Genomic DNA, 25,666 nt, shown 5'->3' on the forward strand with positions numbered 1-25,666 from the left:
AAAGCTGACTTCAGTTTTCTGCCCAAAGTTCTTTCTAAAATCCAAAGTGAAAATGACAAGGGAGGACAGGAACAAAGAGGCCTAGTGAGAAAAGATGATGGAACAGAGCAGAAGAGAATGAGTTTGGTCCAGAAGGATTTAACTGGCAGCTGACTTTGGAGGCAGTTCTTTGTGGATGTCCTTCTGCCAGATGAAAAGAGCTTGCACACTTTGCTTTGTAACTCTGCAACCAAAAGGACTAGAGGCTTAATTTAAAAAAAAAAAAGATAAAAAGCTCAGAATTTGGAGGTGGGCTTGACAATGTTTTGTGGTGTATTACACCTAAACTGCCCCCTGTAGATACAGGACTGTTTCAAATTAGCACACATTCAGCACTTCATTTTGAACCAGAGCCTTCTGGTCAACAAGGTAATCTGGCAGTTATAGTCTAACAGGAGTCAGCACCTGGTAATGCTTCCTTTTCCAATAAATTCTTCTACACCCAAGCTGTAGAACTTGGTTCCCATTTATTATTAAAACAGACTTCAGCTTTCCAAGCACTTCCTGTGTCCTTAAAGCTTGCTGCAGCATGCTTTGGATAAATGACATCATTGACAAACTTGTTATACTGACAATAAGCCCCAGGAGAGCAGGCCCCCCTCTTATACTTAGCAAAGCACATTCCTCATTAGTGAGGTCACCTCTTGTTCCCCATGTATGCAAAAAGCCCCCAGAAACTGCAGATGAGATCAGTTTGCTTTGTGACAGGCTTCACTGAAACACTGCTTTGTGAAGCATTTGAGTATCAACACAAGTACTCCAGAGAGACTTTCTTGGCTGCTTTATCAACCAACACATGCAAATTAGGTAGTACTGGGAATGGATTTCATTTCTGCACAGGTTGCCCAGGTACTTAAAGAGTAATTATACAGGTAGTAAGATCATTCAGAGTCATAACCTAGATCTCAAATGCCCCCTTTACCAGCTGCACACTCTATCCTCCAAAAAGAACGGTTTGATATTTGAGAAGTTCTAGATAACCAAGCCTTCTAGAAAGAAAGACTAAGCAAAAGAATGCTAGTTCCTTAGGCTTAACCACCTAAATAGCATGCAATGACATACACCACAGTTCAGCACAAACCCTGTGCATGCACATGAAAGCCTATGCCCAGAATTAAATGTTGTTCGTCTTTGTTGGTGCCACTGGACTTAAACATTGTTCTGTTGCTTCAAACCACCAACACAGCTATCACCTGAATCTATTTTATTCTGCTATGGAGTGAATACTTTCACTCACGACAAAGCTACCACTGACTGGAAGGACTTAACAAGGACTGTCCTTCCAATTCACTACCCAATTTTTTGCCAGCAAAGCCTCAGTTAAGTCAGCAGTTGGTCTTAGAGATATGGTTGGCTTAGGGACCGTGGGTAATGTTCAAGCATTGTGCATCCTGAAGCTAGTTATTATCTTTTTATTTCCCACTCCCCTTAGCCTCTTAAAAATAAAAACGGTGCTGAAATATACAGCTGGTGCAGACATGTTATGCTATTTGTAATGGACACAGCAATCCAAGCTATGCTCTAGATACGTGTATTTGAATCTTCTGCCTCTGGCAAGAGCCTCTTTCAAATGGAGAACTAGATGCTAGTGGAAAGTGCCACCAAGTTGCAGCTGACTCACAGCAACCTTGTAGGGTTTTTCAAGGCAAGACACAAGACAGGCATATTTAAAATATTTATTCCTAGGATCCACAGCAGGTAATGTGAAAAAAACCATTAAAACTACCACATTAAAAACTGTAGAATGTAGATTCAGATTTGCACTAGAACATGCACAGAGTGCCAGATAGATTTGTATTAACTCTAGTCATGGAACCTGCCTCAACATGTGTGAATTAGCATCTAATTCCTTACTAAGCACATTGCATATCACAAAGCCCATTTCTCTAGCAAGAATATGTTATCATGTTCTGTAAACACCTTCTAAGAGAAAGTAAACATTCTCCCTATCTCCAGAGACATATCACAAAGGTAGAAGTTTTGCCTCTTACACATTTTCTGGAATTAGGCCAAGTGCCCACACAAAGAAGACAAAGGATCTGAACAAACACCCCTTGGCCATCTGCACATTCCCAGAAAACCATAAATGCAAGATACCAGGAAGTAAAGGATTGGGGAGTCCTGATTAAAAAAACCCTAGAGGTATCACTTCATCTTTTGTTTCTATAATGAGTGATGGTATTCATTTGACCAATGAGGTACCACAAAGGGCCAGAAAGCGAGAACTTTGTGACCAACCAACTAGACCTGCTTTGTTGTCAGAAATGTATAAATGTTATTATAGCTTTGTGAAAATGGCTGAGTAAAAACACAGGAAGGATGTTGGTACAAAGAGAGAGAGTTGCTTTTCCTTCTGTCACCGGTGGCAATAAAGGAATCTCTGGATCAACTCACTTAGACCTATGGCTGTTGAGTCTCTTAAATTGGGCTGGGGACTCAACTCTTGGCACTGATGGTGTGTGCAACAAAACACTAAATAAATTTATCTATCAACTTACAGTCTTTTGTCCAGGTTCAGGATGAACATAAGAACATGAGAAGCCATGTTGGATCAGGCCAATGGCCCATCCAGTTCAATACTCTGTGTCACACAGTGGCCAAAAAAAAAAAAAAAACAGGCGCCATCAGGAGGTCCATCAGTGGGGCCAGGACACTAGAAGCCCTCCCACTGTGCCTCCCAAGCACCAAGAATACAGAGCATCACTGCCCCAGAGAGTTCCAACAATATGCTGTGGCTGATAGCCACTGATGGACCTTTACTCCATATGTTTATGCAATCCCCTCTTGAAGCTGTCTATGTTTGCAGCCATCACCACCTCCCGTGGCAGTGAATTCCATGTTGAAGAAGTACTTCCTTTTATCCATTCTAATTTAACTGCTCAGCAATTTCACTGAGTGTCCATGAGTTCTCGTATTGTGAGAAAGGGAGAAAAGTACTTCTTTCTCTACCTTCTCCATCCCATGCATAATCTTGGTGCACCTTTATGACCCCGGGTCATTAAAGGCTTTAGAAATCAGCACCAACACCTTGAATTGGACCCATCAAAGGGACCTCAGGAGCATCATGGCCCCCATCAGATACGAGTTCCAGATAAATACCGTATTTTGCACCAGCTTCAGTTGCCAGATTGTCTTTCAAGGTAGCTCTGTGTATAAGAGCATATTACAACAACACAGCCTCAAGATTACTGAAGCATGGATCAGAGGGATCAGTGTCTGCAAATATGGGGCCATCTTCCTAACTAGATGTAGCTAGGACACCCATTTCTCCAACAGGAGACTAAGATCCACCAACCTCTTAACAGAGCCTTTCAAGCAAAAGCTGCACCTCATCAATGGTAGGCAGAAAAATCCCATTTAAAGCAACTTAGATCACCTCTGAAACCTGGATTCCACTTGCTTGCTCTCCCTCAGCTGGTGGACCACCACATTTGGACACCAAGCCAGGAGAGCCACTATGCTAAACAGTGTTCCCTCTAAACTAAGTTAGTGTGAGTTAGCTCAGTTTTTTAGCCTCCGGCTCACACATTTTTGTCTTTGCTCAGGAAAAATGGCCCCAGAGCAAACTAATTTATGCAGCAAACTGCTTGCTCACAACTTTAATGCCAGAAGTTCACAAAATAGAATTTTTGCTCACAAGACTCCACAACTTGGAGCATATTCAGAGTAATACACAGCTGGATTTCATCAGCATGTTGCTGCAGCTGACATACCGTTTAAAAGTATATTTTAGGGTTGAATTTGTTTTCCCCCTTTTTCCATCCTCTATCAGCATAACGATGACAACCTACCCTAAAACTGAGCAGCTGATCTCATTAAGGAGCCTTGCATTCACATTCATTGAGTTTGTGCAACATGCACTACTACATATTTTCCCCTAGAACAAAAATGGACATTACTCTGGATTCTCCAGTCCCTCATGTAATATCAATGTTAACATTCTGGAGTGGTCAGAGGCAGCTTCGGCATACTGAAGTAATCTGGTCCCAACACCTTTCTCTGACTGTGCTATTCTTATGCATGTAGACCGTAGCTGACAAAGGCTGAATGAAGCTCCCATTGGGCTTTGGTGCCCAAAAACATAGCCATTCAGTCTTAGCTTTACATACAGGGCTTAACATTTTGATTTAAGTAACATTCTAGGCCTAAACAAACTTGAATCTTGCATCTCTTGAAAAGAGTCCAGTAGTACCTTAAAGACTAGCAAAATTTGTGGCAGGGTAAGAGCTTTAAGCCATGGTTCACTTCTTCAGATACCAAACGGAGTAATACTGCTGCTACAGACAGACTAATATGGCTATTTTGATCTATTTTGCAGCTCTTGTTTGACATCTCACTATCCTACTCAATAAGAACCCCTCATCTCAAGCCAGCTAGTACTATGGGCAACATGGTAGCTACAAACCTTCCAAGCATAAACACCCTCCCCATTAAACAGCATGTTACTCAGTGGGAGTGGGTCAAGAAGCATCTATGCAGCTACTGCCAGCAGAAGACTCCACAGATAAGTGAAGCAATTCAGATATGGTGCGGCCAAATATCTTCTGTGCTGCACACGACAAACACTAAAACTACAGTGGATGGAATTCTTAGAGCCAAAACCAACACATTGGAAGTAATCAGAAGTGATTACTGTTTGGGGAAATCCTTGACTACAATGTACACTTTGATTCAGTTTTTCCATCTGAAACCATCTTGAATTACAACACCAACAGGACTGGCAAGAGGAAATCCCATTCATGTAAGCATGCACAGTTCAGCCAAACTCCACTGCAGCTAAACAGCATTTTTTTTTAAAGCAAGTTGTAGTTCCAGGAAGCACATTTTTATGTTAACAGTCTGGCACTTCTTTAAAGTTAGATGCTATGGAATACACCCATTTTAGCTGTTTTTCGGATGAAAAAAAAATTGAGAAGCTTTATGTCTAGAATACACAGGTAACGCTAAAAGACCCAAGATATAAATCTCAAATAAACTCAGATTTTATCAAACACTGGTTGAATATTTCTGCTTTTCCACATAAACTCAGGGCCATGTATGAACTGGCATGGATGGAAATGGATATTGACTCTTCACATGCCTGATCTTTGGAGCTGCCACAGAAAAAGGAAGTTTTCTCCAAACTAGTTAAGCAGCCACCTCTCCCTTGGATAAATTCATTTCCATCCTTACACTACTTTACAAAATGCAGTCCTTGATAGCTGTTATAGGGTTGCAAAAATCATCTTCTTATTCAGCTTGTTTATTGACTAAAACTACAAGAAAATCCAGCTGCTTCCCTTGGCAGCTGGCAGCTTTACCATAACAAGGAAGTGCAAGACTGCTAATCTGCCCTTATATTAAACAGATTATGTTAAAATCTTTAAACCCCTATGCAGTCAGGGTCCAATGTACCTACAGGACCATCTCTCATCATATGTGCCCTAGAGAGTTTTACATTCAGCAGAGCAACATCTACAGCCTGAAAGATGTCCCATTATCCTCAACCAGTGCCAGGGCCTTTTCCGACCTGGCCAGGTAGAAGTTGCTGGCACTTGAAATCAGGACTTTGTGGAATTTATTACAGTTCCACAGGGCCTGTAAAACTGAGTTGTTCTACCAGGCCTTTGGATGAGGCAGTGGACATCCAATCCATCTCGGCCTCTCCTACCTGCAGTGCTTACAGTAGCCATTGTGATTTGCCCTGCTCAAAGAGGCCAACAGAGCATCATCAGAAAACAGGTTGCTATTAATTACCAACTAATTTAGCATCTTACAGGGCACATAATGAACTTCCTGAAGAATTGCCATCTTATTCTGTGTTAACTGAAATTTGGTTCTTATATTTCATTTTAATGTTAGTTTTACTTACATTATTTGTGTTTAATTTCAATGCTTTCATGTTACTATGTTTAATGAAATATTGTGACCCCCTCCCAAGTCTGCTTGCAGGAGATGGCAGGATATAAATCAAATAAATAAATGATATAAACTGCTTTTTGTAGACTCTAAGTATTTTATGAAGCATGTCAGATTAAGGAGGACATTTTTATAAAGGAAGTGGAGCTATATCATAACAAATTGGCCCATGGAAGTGCGCTGTGTTTCTATTGATATAATACTTTGTTTGGCAAATAGGCTTCCCAACCCTCCCGCCCTGGCGGGGGACCCCAGGATTTCCAGCCTCTTCCCCCGCTCCCCCAAAAAACGGAAGCGGGGGGAGAGGGGGGGAAACGGCGAGCCGCGAATCTGAATTTGCAAAAGGCAAAAAGAGAAAGAGGTGTGCGTGCGTGTGTCAAGCGGCATGCGCAGGTTTCTGCCACATGCGCAGTGGCTCCGTTGAAAAGCGCGTGCCGTGCAGTTGAGGTGCAGGCTGAGGGAAGCCGGGCCGGCCGGCTCGCGGCTATCTGGCCTCGGTCTGTGGCGGCGGCACCCACAGGACGTTCCGAAGCCCCCAGGGCTATGACCTGCCTCCCTCAGCGGCCAGCAGCATCATCACCATCAACTGCGCTTCGCCGCCCGGCGGAGGCAAGGAGGAGAAGCTTGGACATTAAGGTGAAGCGCCGTTGTTGGTGATGATGCTGCTGGTGCCGCCGCGAGGATTTGAACAGGGAGCAGAGCGCGGCACAGGGAGAGCCGCCGCTGAGGAAGCCATGGCACCTCAGCGCAGATGCTTCCTCCGAGCTCCCCTCGAAAGCCCCTGGCGGGGGGTTCTGCCCCTCTCGGGTGGTGGTGGTGGCCAAGACCACCCGCTATGAGTTCGAGCAGCAGTGGTACCGCGAGCCAGCCAGCCTGCCTTCAGGAGGACCTTAAGCAGCTGGTGAGAGGCCTTCCTTAGGTTGACCCAGTGCAGGGGCGGCCAAACTGTGGCTCAGGAGCCCCATGTGGGTCTTTCACATATATTGTGTGACTCTCGGAAGCCCCCACAGCCTCATTAAAACTAAAGTTACTTTCTTTCTACCTCCCTCCCCCTCCATCTATTTGCATCCCTTCCTTGTCTTGCAGCTCTCAGACATCTGACGTTCATGGCTTGCAGCTCCCAAACATCTGATGTTTATTCTATGTGGCTCTTGCATTAAACAAGTTTGGCCACCCCTGACCCAGTGCGTGGGGGTGGTGGTAGAGTCCTCAGGTGCCTTGTGGGGAGGGCTGTACCACCTCAGAGAACAAGTGCATGATAGCAGTTGGGGGATGATAGCCTAGACAAAAAGTGGAGGGGGTTCTTTACACACACAAAAATCTGGACTGGAGGGTTTCAGTCTCTCTTCTCCCTGGGCTGCTGGTATTGTGTTTGCAGAAAGTCCCTTTTTCTGTGCAAGGAGGAGCATTCAGAAACAATACCATCTAATTGTACTACTGTGTGGTCCCTTAAATTATGATGGACAGAACTCCCTTTGGAGTTCAATTGTGCTTGTCACACCCTTGCTCCTAGCTCCACCCCAATGTCTCCTGGCTCCACCCCCAAAGTCTCCCGGCTCCACCCCCAAAGTCCCCAGATATTTCTGGAATTGGACTTGGCAACCCTATTGGCAATAACATGTTGTGTTGAGTACTTATGCTCCATTTCAAACTTCTGCATTTGCTAGTCACATTGCTTAACAGATGTCTCAACTTATTGACTGCATTGATCTACATGTGTAACTCACCTTGAGACTCAGTGAGAGAAGCAGACTATGACCAACAGGCATTCATTTGGTTTGCACCAGATTTTTATCTAGGCAAACCATTACATTTGTTCACTGAATCTTATTAAGGTAATATTCATTGTGAAGCATGATATACTTCTCTTACACATAGGCTTTTTGTGGGAGATAAATGCTTACAGCCACCAGGGATGTTTTCTGCACCTACTCAGAGTTACCCATACTGAAATGTTTGCATTCACTGAATGCGTTTCTCTTCCAAGTCACTGGTGCCTAATTAGATCTTCACTCGGTAGTTTCAGAGATTCTGAAGTCATGAAAAAAAGCCCAGACAATAGAAAATTTTGGGAAAATTCATATCTATGCAATATCTCAATTATAATTAGCATTTCTGTCATAAAATGTAAATGTAGAATTTAGCATAGAACATACTATTCTGCATATTTATGGAATTTAAAGGTAAAGGTAGTCCCCTGTGCAAGCGCCAGTCATTTTCAACTCTGGGGTGACGTTGCTTTCATGTTTTCACGGCAGACTTTTTACGGGGTGGTTTGCCATTGCCTTCCACTTTATGGAATTTAAAAGATCATAAATACCTGAATTTTCTATATGCAGAACCACAGATATATCTAATATTAGAGTGCTGCAAACTGCTGCACCCTAAAGTATCTTAGTACAACCATCATTTTCCATACTTCCCTAAGTTGCTACGCCAAATCTCTTTATTTAAAAAAATCAACTTATTACTCCTATCTAGATACAAGCAAAAGTCTTCTGGCACTGTTCAGAGTTTTGACAGTTCAGCCTGGACATTCCCATTTAGTCTGGCTGTTGGGAAAAGACCTGCAACTACAGTAGCATTCCAAAAGATCTTTGGGTTTACAGCTAATTGGTCTGCAGTTACTAAGGAACAGCAAGAAAGTTATGTTTCCAAAAACAGTAAGCTATTTTTGCTATCCACAAAAAGAAAATTTAGAAAGCTTTATTTCCACCTGCTCATCAAGCTAGACAACACAGTGAAAGTTAACTAAAATCTACACTCAGAAAATACAGGATGGTCAGGTTTATATCATTCTAAGCTTAACATTGGTGACAAATGTTGGCATAAGGCCCAGCTAACTTGCTCGATCATGATGGTGGTTAGTCCATTTTCTTGAGTTACTTCCAGGAAATGGTGAATAGCAATTCAGAGTGTGCATGAAGTACTCTCTGCCTGGGTGGCCATGAGTAGTTAATGATACAGCATTAGCACATATTTTTACATTCTTTATAGCAGCACAGCAGAATTCAGACTTTACTATTAAGTCTTTATTAAATTATGTTTTTATTAAATTCAAACTTAATTTGGGCAGCAAGAAGAACAATGATAACAAGCTTCTCCACTGCCCAGGTAGCTTGGAAGCTAGCTACTGTTTAGCTGTCACTAGCTTCACCTTTAAGTAATCCACCTACAAACACAGTAAATTTAGTGAAAAGGGGGTATGAAATTATTTCATAGTGAGCTTGGAGAAAGTCAGAGTTGCTTCACCTTATGTACTTCAGAAAGACAGAAGCAATAAGGGACTGAGTATCCAGCTTCCTCCAAAGCCCAGTATGAAGCAAGAGAGCATCAATTCGTTGCATGTATTATAGTATAGAGAGAACATGGCAAGACTTCCAATTGGCCTAGAGAGACAGCAAACAGTAACTGCCAGAATTAAGTTACATTTGCTTGCAAACCATCCACAGAAGTATGTAGGAATTAGGAAACCTAGATGTCAGACAGCACAGGTTACCTGATAAATCCAACAATATACCTGGGAATACTTTAGAGAATGGAAGAAGCAAGGCAGAAAGTCCAGGAGCCTCAAACCACTCAGGTTATTATTTCCCAGCATCATCTTAATCAATGTCCCTGTACATCAGTCTAATTCATTCACAGACTAGGAGTGAATGCCAGGCCTGCAATTTTCTCCTATGGAAAGCAAATTTAGCTTAGCAGTGAATTAAACACATTTTTGCCAATCCCAATCTCCAGTTTTAAGATTCAGTCAAGAATCATTTTTTACATGGCACATTTGTGCTTCTAGTTCAACAGCCCATTTAACACCATACACTGAATAAGTCTATCCAGGTAGTTTCTCAAAGTTACAAAAGCCAAACGTGTGTTCACTGCTTAAGGAGAAGCCACCCTCCCCTAGAATAAAGGCAAATAAACCAGGGTCTCTCAGAAGCTTCTTGCAGTCCCTGTGAAGATGCTGATGGCCAACCATCTCCATATCTGCCCTTACTATATATAGTAGAAACAAACAATAACTTTACTCATGAGTATTCAGTTCAAAATATTTCATTCACAAGTCACCAGTACACTTCACTGTCCAGGCAGCTGGGGACACATGAATAGTGCTGTATCGTTGGCATTGTTAAGGGAAGTGAGTGTCAGGATCAATCAGAAAGCTGATGTGTTAGTTCTAGTCAAGGTGTTGTGGTGTACCTTGAATCATATTTGCATTTGATAGTCTCCAGACATAGATTAGTTTCAGTTTATTTCAATTTATATCCCACCCTATTGTTCTTACAACTACACAGGAGAGATGAAAACATAAAAATCTCTTTCAACAGAGCAGCACAGTGTCTGATCAGGCAGGCCAAGGAAGAATAATACTTACTGATGGAGAACTCTGAAATGGTAACAAAGCAAGCTTACAACAAAATAGGAGTCAATTGCACCTTTAAGACCAACTTAAATTGACTCCTATTTTGTTCTACTACTTCAGACCAACACAGCTGTCTATTTGGATCTATCTACAAGCTTAGAACAATTTGAGCTATGCTACAGTATCTGAAGGATTGGAATTTAAAAATAGTTCCAGTACTACAAAGTTGTCAAGCACAGTTTTAGTTGCATACTTTTAATTACAGCAAAGCCTTTTTGATTGAACACCAAGTCTATTCTTATCTTTATCAAGCTTTCACATGGTCTGACATATGACACCTTTTCCTGCACTGATGTGTATATTCTTATGTCACTAACCACAGGCTTAGAAGCAACACATTCATTATCATTTTCTCTGTTCTGCCAGGGTTTCTGGCCCCTGAGACCTGCCTAGGCCTTCCAGACAACTTTTGTACTTGGAAATAGAGAGCATGAGCTAAACAGAGAAGTTTTGGGGCAGAGGGAGAGACTAGCCTTTCTCTTCCGGCCTAGAGCTCCCCAGGGAAAATCAGGATTCCGATCCACCTTTGCTCATTTTGGAAGGAGAACTGAAACTAGTCTTGAATAAAGGGGCAGGAGCCTGGGGAAATTTATAAAACCCTCTTCCCAAGAGCTGAGTCTGCATTTTCTGGAGTTAACCCAGAAGATATGAGCAAAGTGCAACCTCACACAGGTAAATGTGGAATTTATTAGCTTAATTTAAGTCCTGGACCAAGAAAACAAAGAAATCAGTTACTAGCTCAAGGTAGTTGCACTGAGGATTTAAGTGATGTTTTTCTTGCCTAGCTTCTTTGTTAGCCCAGGGGAGTATTTTTTTGAACTACAGATCAGGTCAACCATTAATTGTTTTGGAAATTACAAGCTATTAACTATTTGCACTCTCTCTTCAAGAGTTTTTATGCCTCATGCTCAGTCATTTGTCTAAGCAACATTCTCCTTATGCTAGGAGGTATCACCCATGGAATTAGACAAGACAGTAACAAAAGAGCCTCCCAAGTTACAGCAAAATCCCCCAAATCAAGTTGATCACAGCAACTACATGGTCTGCTCCAAGGATTAACTGGGCAAGAGGAAGACAAGAGTGAGAAACGGGATGGTAGATTTGTCTACTCCCTCAGAAGGGGTGCCTCAGTTGGATCTCTTCACCATCTAAAAGCCTCTTCACTTCTACAACAAGCTATAAAATACTACGTCACTTTGAATACAGTGTATTTTATTTTTTCCTCATGACTAAAGAACTACCATGAATTCTGAAACAATGCAAGGCACCTTTTAGCTAGATAATATTCTTAAACTAATTGTTATCTTGTTTGGGTTCTTCCATTTGAAGGTCATCCAGGGTTATACATGCAAAAATATAGCTATGGTTACTATATTCTGGGGGGGGGGGAATTGAGTCCAGTGGCACCACCACCAATTCATTGATCTCAAGCCATCCCACGGGCATCTTTTTTTACTTCCTTTATCAGGTGTCATTTTGTAGAAAAATAGGTGTCAGAGCTCATTAGCATATGCTGCCCCCCAGCCAAAAGCAACCCGATGCAAGAAAGGAGCGGCCCAGGTGAGCGAGTCCTGTTTGTGCTGGCTAGAGATCCAGTTTGGTGTAGTGGTCAAGTGTGCAAACTCTTATCTGGGAGAACCGGGTTTGATTCCCCACTCCTCCACTTGCACCTGCTAGCATGGCCTTGGGTCAGCCATAGCTCTGACAGAGGTTGTCCTTAAAGGGCAGCTGCTGTGAGAGCCCTCTCCAGTCCCACCCACCTCACAGGGTGTCTGTTATGGGGGAGGAAGGAAAAGGAGATTGTGAGCCGCTCTGAGACTCTTCGGAGTGAAGGGCGGGATATAAATCCAATATCATCATCTTTCTCTCACACACGCACAGAAACCAAGGTGAGAGGCAACTGCTGAAAAACTGAATCCTTGGAAATCTCGCCAAGAGCATTTTCAAGTAGTGATATTCTTCCTGAATGGGTCCAAAGAGGTCTTTGTTCCAACCTGAGCTAGAAAAACATTTTCAAAAATGAACTTGTATTCTTATTTCAGGAACTACCTTCCTCCTGTGGTAATATTCAGAATAGAAGAGAAGCTAGACACACTGTGTATATACAGGCATTCTTTTGGGAGAGATTAGATTTTGTTGACAAAGCCAAGGATCTCTGCTCTTTGCCCTTCAACTCCTAGCCTAGTCTAGGAGCACTATCAAGAGCCTTGTGCTACGTGAGAAAGCAGAGCAAAGAGCCCCACATAAAGCAATATCTGTATAAGATACAATGCAACTGCCGTGAATACGATGTGAAAGCAACGTCACCCCAGAGTCGGCAACAACTGGTGCTTGCACAGGGGACTACCTTTGCCTTTAAAGAACTACCATGAATTTTGTAACAATGCAAGGGACCTTTCAGCTACATAATATTCTTAAATGAATTGCTATCTTGTTTGGGTTCTTTCATTCAACCTCAGAAAGATGGAAGGCTGAGCAGCACATGCCTCATACATAGGCTAATCAAGACATCTCTAGGGACATCTGTCTGGTCCCTGTGTGAAATAGAATGCCAGATTACATGGAAAATACAGTGGCTCCAGAGTTTGTGTTAAAAGCTCCTTAGTTTAGATTGTTCCAAGGCTGAAAACATCAGTTACTCCTTGAACTTAAGATACAGCACAGGTTTTGGATTACAGTCAGAGTGCTATACCGTCTTCCCCTGGTCTGACTAACATGGCGTTATGAAGTTCTCTGTCTAGCACCAAAAGTATCAAAGGCATACAGGGGTAGCTTTTGCCGCTTTTATTTGCTTGAGGAGACCCAGCCACAGTAATAAGAAAGCCACATGGATGTGAAGAAATTTTTCTATGCTACAGTTACACAATAAGTATTCTTCCACTGGACATACCAGAAATGTACTCTTTGTACTTCTTTGCTTGAAGCCAGCTCTTTCTAATTGAACAGTAGCTAGTTCAGCTGTTACCTAGGTATTTGAGTATATATAAACATGGGGCGTGGACACTACCTGACAGCAGTGAAACCACCTTCACTATTTAAGAGCTAATACTTCTGTTAACTATGGCAATTGCATATAAAGAAACTCATAAATCAAACATTTCAGTTGAAGTACTCCACCCAGATTTAAAATTAGAGCGCAGGTTGGGTCCTTGAAATGCAAAATGAGGACTGGAAGCTGCTTCAATGGTATTACTAATTGCAACTTGATTAACACACCCACACATACACACAATCCTACTAAGCCACTGATATGGTACAATTGTAGCAACACTGATCTATTAAATGCAAACTAATGCAAACTGGATCTAATGCAAACTGGAGTTGAAATTTCTCCATAGTAAATCATCATCCAGATGATGCTTATCACAGTGTGCCTCTGAGTCAGGTTTTAGTCATCTAGCATATACATACAACATGGCATTTCTCACAGAAGGATGTACCCTTTGACACCAGGAAATATTTTCACTGCCACACAGTGGAGTCAGGAACTACTATAGCCTGCTCAGACACATCCATCTGAACAGCATATAAGAGCTCAGACCCAAATGCAGTGACATACAAGTTGGTTATCTTAATGCGCAGACCTTTACTTTTGATACCCCCAAAGAAACACCAGCAAAATGCAACTTATCTTTTACCAGCAGTCCACAATATTCATGCAGTAGCTTAATTACTTGACCCATGAGTCTGGTTCACTTGAAGCAACTTGATGGCCTTACACAAGTAATACATTCAGAATTTTAGTGCAGCCAACCAGCATTTTATTGCTCATGAAATACCAGGCTGGGTTTATTATAGGAAAAGTGTTCCCATATATATATATAAGTCTGGAAATTTACACTGAACAAGACACTCAGTGGCCTGTATTTCAGGAAGCAGCATTCTCATAATGCAAACTGGATCAATTCCCACTGCTCTGCAGCACTGACTAGACTTCCATTTGCAACCCAGTTCTGAGCCTCATCATAGCTACACTGTAACTTGCTTAGGGCAAGTGAGCCAAAAATGGTTCAGTAAAATATAAGTTATTAAAGTTGATAGCTAGTCATTAGCTGCATATAACTGCCAACACACAGGTGCTTAACTACAGATGTTCCAGCAAAGAATGGGGAATGGCTAAATATGCCTCTTGTTCACTGAAATATTTAAAAGCAAGTGGATTACAACCTGTTGAGGTGAACTATGCTGTTACATTGAATCTAAACTCTTGTCTCACCAGTCTTAGCGCTAAAATGTATAGTTTATGACAAATGTGGAAACCACATCTACACACAGAAACCAGGGCAAGATCTGACCATGTGGCAAGTGTATATTTTTTTCCCACCATGGGATGTATTAACTGGCACCTAGAGCAACAGATTGGATAACTGTTTTCTGGTGCAAAGCAATGTACCTCTGCCTGCTTGCTTTACAAATCAAGTACTTAAAGCAGTAAGTATCGGTATGCTATTAGCACCAAGATTTCAGAAAGAAAAGTCCCCAAATGTGGTTTTAATTTATACAGAGTATACTGGGATTCAGCCATGCTGAAGGTTTCACTACCAAAGTAGTGAGACCACTCAAATTTTCTATGTAAGATGACCCAAATTGACAGTTAAATTGAAGTGTAGTTACACGCTCGTAGCAAGCCTCCTGAGTATACTCACATTTCAAAATTTTCTCCTCTTGACTTATGAGGGGTTCTTAAAACTATGCCACAGCATGCCTCTCAAGACAGAGGAAGTTTGTTCTAGAGAGAGACTGTGCCAGAGAGGAAGCGCCATATGCCACCAGTCTGCTTCAAGGTCCCTCAGAAAGGGTCCTACAGAAAGCCAGAATGGCTGTGAAGCAAAAACATGATCCTTTCATATACAGACCCATTTAAAAGCAAGGATTAAAGGTGTTACATTTGTATTGCCTTTGGGCAAAAATAAATACACTGCCTCACCTCTTTCAAAAACAATTTCATTTCTGCTTGAAGTTTGGACTTTGTACTTCTTCCTCCTTATCTGAAGTGCACCCATGGTAGATAGGGATTTCTGACATCCCTTCTGCAAATGACAGCCAACGCCACAGAGTGGTTAGAGTGCTGGACTAGATCTGGAAGACCAGGGTCTGAATCCCCACTCTACCATTAAAGGCTGCTGGGTAACCAGTTCCATGCTTTAAACTACCTTGCAAAGGTTGTTGTGAGGATTAAATGGAGAAAAGGATGGTGATGACTTAAGCCACTTTGAATTTCCGTGGGACAAATAAATAATCATAGCAGTCTTTGCAAGGCTCTTCTCAAACCCAGTACAATGCTGCTGGCTTCAAAACATCCACCTGGCCCATTCACTTAGCAAGATGTGTACCCTTGCAACATGTCTGCTCTGCTCTATACTAGCAGCACCCAAGCACAAGCAGTGTAAGAGCAACACATGATTTCTATTGTTACTTCCACTGGTGCCTTCGACAGTATATTCTGCTGTTAATATTTAAACTGAAAAAACCCACAGCGAAGTAATTCCTGGAAAAGCAAGTCTGAAGCAGCTGTCAAGATATTTTCCCACAAGGAGCCTGATTCAGAGCTCAGCAAGGTTTCCCCTGCTTCAAAACATATGGGTTACATATAGAGAACCAACATTCCTATACTTTTCCTTGAAGCCTCAAGTCTATTTACACAGACATAACGTCTCTGTAGTTATGCTTCAGGTCTCTAATTCAAGGTCACGTTTGGCTCATAACAGCATAGTTTTATGCTCCAGAGACACAACGGCAGAGAACTGAAGTTGCTTTCCCAGTTAAAATTCAGAGACGGGCTTCAACCGAACAGGGCTACAGTTGTTACAATGTTAGATTTTAGCTCCCACGGGTAGGTATTAGTTTTATTTTCCTTTACTTGTTAACACACCAGTTCTATGCTACTATTTGGCAGCAGATTTTGGGAACACAGCAAGTTCTTGGCTAAGATGGCTCTCTATTAAGAAACCTCACACCATCTTCATTTACAGACTATTTGTTGTACTTATACCCCCTTGGAAAGCTCCAAGTAATTTATGACACACAGTCAGTACAATCTACCCAAGCGCTGACTAAACCAAGATCTGCTGATTTTTAAATACTCAATAGTGCAATGTTTCCTCAGCCTATTCTCCAAGTCCCATTTCATTTTTACATCTGCAAGCTCCAAGACTGTGGGCATCACCACAAAACAGTTGTCATCTTGGTCCCTAATTATCCAAAAATGTTTAAGCAAATTTCAATTAAATAAAATAATAGGGGAATGGAAGATTTCATCTTTTTACAGGGGCCAAGAAATTTCAGATAATAAGGCTAAAACTGTCTGGAGTGTAGAATGGGATAGGAGTTAACAACAGAAAAGAAAAACAGGTCAGAGAAAATGAAAATAGCATAAGCAGTGACAGAAGAAAAAAAGGGAGTGTGAATGGAGCAGAGGAGGACAAAGAAGAATGGCACTTCCAAAGGGATAATGAGGGAACATGGAAGGAGTCCGCAAGCAGGCACCAGAACACACTGGCAGACACCCTGGTGCCCACGAGTGCCAAACTGTGAATCATTGTATTAGAGGCAAATTTCTTCTTTGCCTTGCAGTGAGATACTAGATGGGCTTTAAAGTTTTCGAAGTACTGCAAGCAAATACCAAGGAAGACACTTAAAAGGAGGGAGTAAGTCACACTGAAATATCAACTTATTTCTAGATAAATATGAATAGAATCAGGCTCTTCTGAGAACCATGCTTCTTTGTGGTATGTGAACAGTCATAACATCAAGGCACCCAATGTGTTTGCTAAACTCTGGTGAAGCTTGTGCAGATCCTCAGATGTACAAAAAACTATACAAGTATCAGATTGTAACTTTCCTTGCAAAAGCTACCCAAGTGGAATGTCCAGTTGATTCATAGGCTTAGAATCACACCATCTAAGAGTGGTCCCATAAAGCAAAGCAGAGGTTACCTCCTATCATCATCACACTGTTCACACTACTTTTATGTTTCCATGACCAGTATCTACCTATACGTGTAACATGCTAAGTTGCATCTCATGTTAACATAATGAGAAACTACTCAACAGACAAAGGTAGAACTGTAGAGCTACTGTGCCTACATTCAGGTTACTTGTAGTACTTTATATACAGCTACTAAGATCACAAAAAGATATTGAGTATTTTTAAAACTGACTTCAGTCTTGGCTTTTTAAGGCTTCTGGTGCCATCTTCCTTTGGCCCTGTTATCTTCATATACGTATTAGTGAAGCGCGGATGCAGAGGCATAGCAGAGAAAGCCATATCACTATCCATGGCCCAGGTCAGGTTCAGAAAGCTCCAAACATTCTGGTTCAGGGGAGCAGCTATGAGAAAACTCATTAAACCCAGTATAGTCACACTCAGTTTTTTTGGTAGAAAAAGGTCAGCAATAACTCATTTGCATATTAGGCCACACACCCTGACACCAAACCAGCTGGAACTGCGTTCCTGTTTTTAAAAAAAGAAATTAACAAGATCTAGTAGGCTAGGTATAGATGAATATTGTTTGATTATTTTCCTTGGCCCACCAGGGTGCTAGCTATTACAAATTATTAGTTTTTGAGTCTCCAAGTATAGTGTGCCACACAATATTTACAAGTTTTAAAAAATTCTCAGATGAATTAATCTGGAAAGTTCATTACTTGAATGTCAAACCCTAAGACATCAATATAAGCACCAGAGATACTATCTGGCTTACAGTATTAAAGACTGTAGTCGACACCCAGGTGAGTGCTAGCTAGAAGTATTGACAAAAGTCTGATAATTACCATTCACACTCCTTATATGTGGCCAATGCATATTAAACACACAGCCCAATATAGCCTGATTTATTGAGTTAATCTACATGTTCTTCCTACTGCAAAAAAAAACTAGGGCAGGCTGCTCTTCCGACAGATGTCCTTTGAGTTGCTGTGCTCAGCTCTACAAGCTACCACCACAGCCCCACCTAGCTCTTTAAGCTTAGCCCCACACACACACACACACGTTTCCGTGCAGAACAAGCACTGAAAGGCTCCTCTCAGAATCAGAGACTGGACTTTTAACAGTGCAAAGCCTTCATAAACCTTCAGCACAGAAACCCAAGCCCTGCAGTCAAAAGGAAGTGGCTCTACCTGCTGGGAGGGAGGCATCTCAGGAAATCCTGTCTGAGCAAAGTCAGCCATTCCTTCACTTTCCCATGATCTGATTTGGGACCAGTTACCAAGTAGGCAGACCAGAGACCAGTGGGTGGGCAACCTTAATTACCAGGCCCATGGAGAGAGCCAGAACATGAGCTTTCCTTGTTCTCAAGGAAGGAACCTCCCCACAAGAGTAGTGCCTTTCCACCACCACTAGCTGCTACTAAGATGGGAGTTAAGTCAATTTACTGACCACCTTCACTGGCAGACAAAACGAGCAGCTTCAAAGCCAGCTCAGAAGGAACAATCAGCACCCAAAGTGCACCAGCCTAAGCTCCTCACCGCCCAACCCAGCCCTTCAACACGTGCCCCCCTGGGGCTCTCCTGCACCCCAGAAAGCGGCTCAGCCGGCCATGTTCCATCGAACTACACCCACAAAGTAAACAGAAAACACAGGGCACCATCTGCCACAGTTCGGGGAAGAGCACACCCATCTAAAGGAAGGTGACGGATAACAGAGCGTCGTTGGGGGAGCCAGAGAGAAAGCCAAGCGCCTCCTGAGGTGCGGCTGCGCTGCAATAGGATTTGCCAAGCCCGTCGAAATACTACCCGGCGAGGAAGAGCACCTAAGACTGGGAAGGAAAGGAGCGTCGAGGCTTCCCACTGCCAGCCGCCCACCCCACTCCACCCCCCGCGCCAAGAGACGCGGCTCCACCCGGCCCCTGCCCAGCCGCGCGGGGAGACAGAGCGCGCCAAGCTCACCCACCGATGGAGACCAGTTTGATGTTCTCCTTGTCCAGGAACTCGAGCGCCACCGAGACGTTCTCCAGCTGCATCTGTCGGAAGGTGGGTCTCTGGTGATACTTGCGGTACATCCGCTTCTGACTGAGCACCTCCAGCAGGGCGATGAGCCGCAGTCCATCGCTCAGGTCGTACTGCAGGTTGCCGATGCGCTTGTTCACGCAGCGGAGGTGCTCGTTGCACCAGCGGGTGAAAGTGTTCTGCTGGATCCGTTTCCAGGGCGCATCCTCCGCCAGGTCCTTCTCGGTCACCGGCATAGCTGCAGAGTCCGGCTTGGCGTCGCTCCGGCCCAAGGGACGAGGCTGCTCCTGTTCTCGCCTCACTGACTCCAATCCGCTTCGCTGCGCGCTGGGACTGCTGCCGCCGTCGCCTCCGCTCCACTCACTGAGAGACGTCTGGCCCCGCGCCTGCGTGCTCATGCTGAGGCAGCCGCCCCGCCTTCTCCTGGCGATAATGAGCGGGTAAAGCGACCAACCCACCCGCCCGCCTAGGCTGGCTGGTTCCCTCCTGCTGCTGCTGCTGGGTCACAGCCAAGTACAAGCCGGGGAATCTGCAGGGGAAGAGAAGAACGCCGTTAGTGTAAGAACGCCAGCATAACTCCACGCACCTCACCCAGCCCACCTACTGCACACGTGCGTACTTGCTGGTAGGCTCTGTGAGAAACGTCCATTACGCCTACCTTCTCCTACAGAGGTTAAATACCCCATGAGAGGCGGGGCCCCGCAGGCTGCCCAACCCGGGCAGTGGATGTGCTGCCCCCTGTCGGAGACGCCAGACACAGTGGAGGACCCTCAGCCGGTCTGGTAGACTTTCTTTGCTTCCATCTACTTAATCTAGTTGTTTTTCCCCCCAATGTTGTTTACCAAATATGCACCAACATAGTTTAATGCCGCCCCAAGACACAAGTAAAAATTATAACGTAAAAAGAACATTCCATACAAGACAACCTTGTTTACATAAGTATATTTTTTATGATAAATGTTGCGATACCGACATCTGAGGCATGCATTTGATGAGACTCCTGTGCCTGACGGCCATCAACCGCTTCCTTAATTTGACAGTTGATTCCTATTTGCTGTATGTTTCTTTGGTAAGGGCCTAGGGGAGAAAGATAAAATCGGGGATTTGTCAGGGCGGGGTGAGCAGTATAAGCAGCTCTGCTGCACTGGCTGTCAGAAGCTGTTGCAAGTGGGGAGAAAGGCTTGCCTAAAATCTCTTTATCCTCAACAGTCCTGAATGCCCCTCAATATTTGCATGTTGCAGAGTATGGCTCGTGTTAAGAATCACTAACCTAATCAAAAGTGAGTCACACCTGTGAAACTGCAACTGTTTTTTCCCAGGTATCAGGGACACTAAGGGGAAAAAAGGACTATGAACTGCTGGCCAGAGGGGTGTAAGATAGCTGCTACTGGGTATTTTCATTCTGCAGCACTTCCAGAGAATCAATAAAAAGAAGAAGAATTGCAGATTTATACCCTGCCCTTCTCTCTGAATCAGAGACTCAGAGCATCTTACAATCTCCTATATCTTCTTCCCCCACAACAGACACCCTGTGAGGTGGGTAGGGCTGAGAGGGCTCTCCCAGCAGCTGCCCTTTCAAGGACAACCTCTGGCAGAGCAATGGCTAACCCAAGGCCATTCCAGCAGCTGCAAGTGGAGGAGTGGGGAATCAAACCCAGTTCTCCCAGATAAGAGTCTGCACACTTAACCACTACACCAAACTGGCTGTGGGGTGGGGGAGAGGAAATGAACCAGAACAACAGATATGTCCAACCATCTTTTAAAGCCATGTCAGCCAGTAAACATCACCATCTTATTTGGTAGTGACTTCCAAAAGTCACCTATCCATTGTGTGAAGTCATACTTTGGTCTGTGTTGGATCTATTGTCAGCTTCATAGGGTGAACCTCCCCCCCCCAACAAAAAATCATCTTTGTATACTTTACACTGTGCATAACTGTGCAGACCTCTGTCATGTCACCCCTCAGGGGACCTTTTTTCCAACAGTAAAAAGCCCCAGGTATCTTGCTTCATATGGCAATTTGTGTTTTGTATTCTCTGTTTTAAAATAATATACCTGAGGCAGCTCACACCATAAAGATAAAATCTAAAACCAGCTTTAGGAAAACACAATTGTGCAGCATAGAAATAAGTCCAGTCTAAGAAAAAGCCAATTAAGAAGAAGAAGATATTGGATCTTCAGAGAATCTCAAAGTCTCAGGGCGGCTCAATCTCCTTTATCTTCCTCCCCCATAACAGACAGCCTGTGAGGTGGGTGGGACTCAGAGGATTCTCACAACAGCTTTCCTTTCAAGGACAACTTCTGCCAGAGCTATGGCTGACCCAAGGCCATTCCAGCAGGTGCAAGTGGAGGAGTGGGGACTCAAATCCTGGTTCTCCCAGATAAGAGTCCGCATAGTTAACCACTACACCAAACTGGCTCTCATGCTAAGTAGCATTAGATAACACAGTCTCCTAGTAAAAAAACAGAAGCACATTCTGATAAAGCATTTTCCCCCAGAAACTACAAAGATTATAAAATAAAGGTCATAGTGTTCATGGTTGCACTAGTTAGATAGAACTTGTGATATCACTACCACATGCAACAAACATTTACAGAAAGTTTGCCTGCTTGCATGTGCAGTCCAATTCTATCTATATCTACTCGGAAGTGTCCTGTTAACTTAAAAGAAACTGCTTGTAAGTAAAAAGGCCTTATATGCCATCTCATTTCAGTTTTTGTCTTCCCCTATGTTTTTCTTATTCTTCTTCCTCCTTTACCCCACCCCTACCCATCATCCCTAAGCTATGCGTTTTTATTCTTTTTTTTCAACATTTTTATAGTTTATTAAATTCATATATTGTGTACAAGCCCGTTACCACACAAAAGAAAATAGTATTATTAAAACAGAAGTCGAAGGCAGTGTTTTAACTGTTATATATACATTCAAATTCCATTATCTCTATTCACCATTTAATGCATTCACTTTCACTATTGCATTACAAATTAAACCTATTTATCCTTTTCACTTACACTCAAGAAAAACTCATTAAAGATGTTTTATTGATGATGCTCGACACCTTACATAATACCTTACTTCCATACACCTTTAACCGTCTGCATGACCTGCCCCACTAATCTAACTATTTGCTTTGGCATTCCATTCAGCAACACCATCCAATTATGTAATTTTGATAAATTCCATACTTTCCTAATGAATCCTCCATTTTTAGTATTTCTTCCGTTTACACCAATTTCTCTCTTGGTTATTTAAAACCTCTCTTGGTTTTGGAGTTAAATGCCTACTTACCCAGCGTTTTTATTCTTCAGCACTGGATCATGTAACTCCCTTATGGAGAACATAATGGGGAGCATGATAGAGGTCTGTAAAGTTAGACAAGGAGAGAGGAAAATGGATAAAGAGAACTTCATTCACAAAAGTTATCTCCAGTAGCTCACCAGCAAGAAGCACTGCTTTGGAAAATGGTTTGCTGGTTTGAGTCCCCCGTGGAGAGGAGAGATAGAACAAAGTATATCTTTTAGCAAGCATCAGTCCCAGGAGAACAGAACAGGGAACGACTAGACTCCATACTTCACAAACTATGGAGCATTCCTCTAACCATGGTGTCAGGGCCTTTCCCAGTCTATCCTCATTGGGTGAGGACTCCTTGAAGGAGTTAAGAAACTCCACAAGGGTAATTGAGTCCCCAAGTTCTTTGTGTCTCAGGATCTCCAGGAGCACACACACACCCCTTTCTCCCACAACCAGCTCCCGTCAAGAGCCAGAAGGTTCAGGTGGATAAGGACCCCAAGTGGTCCCTTCTGCCAGCAGCCCCACTACAGTTTCCTGCAGGAACAGAGGAGGATGCAAAGAAGACCAGACAGAAGAGAATGTGCCTAGTAGCCCAGGGCCTTCATATGTGCAGAGGAAGATGCTACTTCCTATATCCTTCCAAGATCAGGGATCTAAGTCAACTGAGTTTTAATGTTGCTCTATCCCAGCCTGTGCTTAGTTCTGGTCAGCTCCCTGTAGCAAAAGTTTAGCTCAGCCTAGTCTTAGTTTCCTGCTGGAAATTCTGTGGCTTGTAAAAAATGGGACATTCAGAACCAATGGCATACCTCCAATAATGGTTATCGCCCTCCTCCCTGGTTCCGGTGTTGTTTATTTATGTATTTTATGTTATTTGAAGAGATTCACCACACTCTAGTGACGTGCCATGGAGATGATGTAACATTTTAATTATCCCTAAAGTCTAGGGAAATGGGTTTAAGACTTAGGTGTGAGTTTTATTGATCATATAAATCTCTGCAATGGAATGGAAGAGCAGATAGTTAATCATGGGGAAAGTCTTTTATTCTTTCAAACAATTATAATAATCCCTACTAATAATTGCTGTGGTGATCAGCATGCAGACTTAGAGTTGCTAGATAGAATTGTAGAATCATAGAGTTGGAAGGGGCCATACAGGCCATCTAGTCCAACTCCCTGCTCAATGCAGGATCAGCCTACAGCATCCCTGACAAGTGTTTGTCCAGCTACCTCCCTTGGTAGCTGATTCCACTGCTGAACAACTCTTACTGTAAAAATGGTATTCCTAATATCCAGCTGGTACCTTCCCACCCTTAATTTAAACCCATCATCACAAGTCCTATCCTTTCCTGCCAACAGGAAGAGCTTCCTGCCCTCCTCTAAGAGACAGCTCTTCATATACTTAAAGAGAGCTACCATGTCCCCTCTCAACCTCCTCTTCCTCAGACTGAACATTACCAAGTCCTCAGCCTTTCCTCATAGGGCTTGGTTTCCAGGCCCCTAATAATCCTCATCTCTCTCCTCCGCACCTGATTCACATCTTTCTTGAAGTGAGGCCTCCAGAACTGTGCACAATACTCCAGGCACAGCCTGATCAATGCAGTGTACAGCAGGACTATGACAACTTTCAATTTTGATGTTATGCCTCTGTTGATATACCCCAAGATTGTGTTAGCCCTTTTTGTCTCTGCATCATGCTGGCTGCTCATATTTAACTTATGGTTCACACATACCCCAAGATCTTGTTCAAACACACTGCTACCCAGAAGTGTATCCCCCATCCAGTATGTGTGCATTCCTCATTTTATTACCCAGATGTAGAACTTGGCACTTATCCTTGTTAAATTGCATCTTGTTCACTTCTGCCCACTTTTCCGTCATGTTCAGATCTCATTGAATTCTATCTCTGTCTTCTGGTGTGTTCACTGCTCCTCTCAAGTGGGTGTCATCTGCAAATTTAATGAGTAGCCCCTTCACACCATCATCCAGATAATTTACAAAAATATTGAAAAGTACCGGGCACCCCACTGGACACCTCTCTCCATTGAAATGAAATGCCATTGACAACTACTCTTTGGCTCTGTTCACACAGTGTGTTGAGTCCATGTTTAACTGACCCGGTTTTGTTCTGAATATCTTTGTTCCGGATATTATCGATCAGACTGCCATATTGCAATCCGAATCCCTCCACAGTGAAACCATCTTCTGACATCCACATGACGGCACCATGCAGTTATCTTTTTTGTTTCCTCCACCATTAGGTGCATAAAAGCATTATGCACATGCACACAGATGTCTGAGGCTCCTTTTGCTCTGGGACAGCCTTCAGACATCCGGAAGTTGGTTAATATCGCAGCAGAACTATCCAGATGGAGAAAACTATGAGGTGAAACCAGACAACTCAAAAAACACCACAAAGGAGCAGGTAACAAAATAATCCAGTTTGGAGAAGGATTGGAGGGGGGCGACAACGATTGACTACCGGGAGGCAGATGTTGCTGTCTGATCAGCCACTTTTAATACGGTAGGAAACAGCAGCGACAACTGATTAAACTGTGTGTCTGAACAGGCCCTTTGACAAAGATATAGAACAAAGTTCCTGTTCCTTTAAAACCAGTGTACAAGAAATCACCTAAGCCAATGAAGCATCTCCTAGCATCATGTTACTATATTTAGGAGCAAATATGTTTCCCAACATTCCCCCTTTGCTGCAACTAAAAAATGGTAAAATTAGCCTTTCTGTGGATGTGGAACTTGCAGCCTGAGTGATCAGTCTCCCTGTCTGCTTAGTTTATTTTCTAAGGCCTTCTCTATATCAAAAGTGGGTAACATTAATTGGCAGAAATTTTTCATTAGTAGTAATGAAGTTATGGAATGCCCACCTGAAGGATGATGATCAAAGGTTTAAACTATTTTACTTGAGTAGGCATATAAGGGTTGCTTATATTTCAATGGTTTGATATGAGTGATATTGGGCTGTTTTACTTTTTTTTTTAATCTCTCTCAGTATTTTGATCTTTCCATATCTTTTCAATTTATATAACCCACCACCTTAATGACTTCTGAGTTGATAAG

At 42.9% G+C, this 25,666-nt stretch overlaps 1 protein-coding gene across 3 annotated transcripts in view; it reads right to left on the reverse strand.

Annotated features, from left to right (window-relative positions):
- Window positions 1-19,763, reverse strand: part of FLNB (filamin B) — a 120,904-nt gene extending 101,141 nt beyond the window's left edge. For 2 of the 3 annotated variants that reach the window (XM_060239726.1, XM_060239725.1), the window contains exon 1: window positions 19,247-19,762. In XM_060239726.1, the coding sequence (XP_060095709.1) occupies window positions 19,247-19,700 (454 nt within the window). In that variant the 5' untranslated portion in view covers window positions 19,701-19,762. Of the gene's footprint in view, window positions 1-19,246 lie in introns of all 3 variants that reach the window. The other variant, XM_060239724.1, reaches the window with a different exon arrangement.
- Window positions 19,764-25,666: the final 5,903 nt, after the last annotated feature.

Source organism: Heteronotia binoei, chromosome 5 (assembly GCF_032191835.1).
Source record: "Heteronotia binoei isolate CCM8104 ecotype False Entrance Well chromosome 5, APGP_CSIRO_Hbin_v1, whole genome shotgun sequence".
Lineage (NCBI taxonomy): Eukaryota > Metazoa > Chordata > Lepidosauria > Squamata > Gekkonidae > Heteronotia > Heteronotia binoei.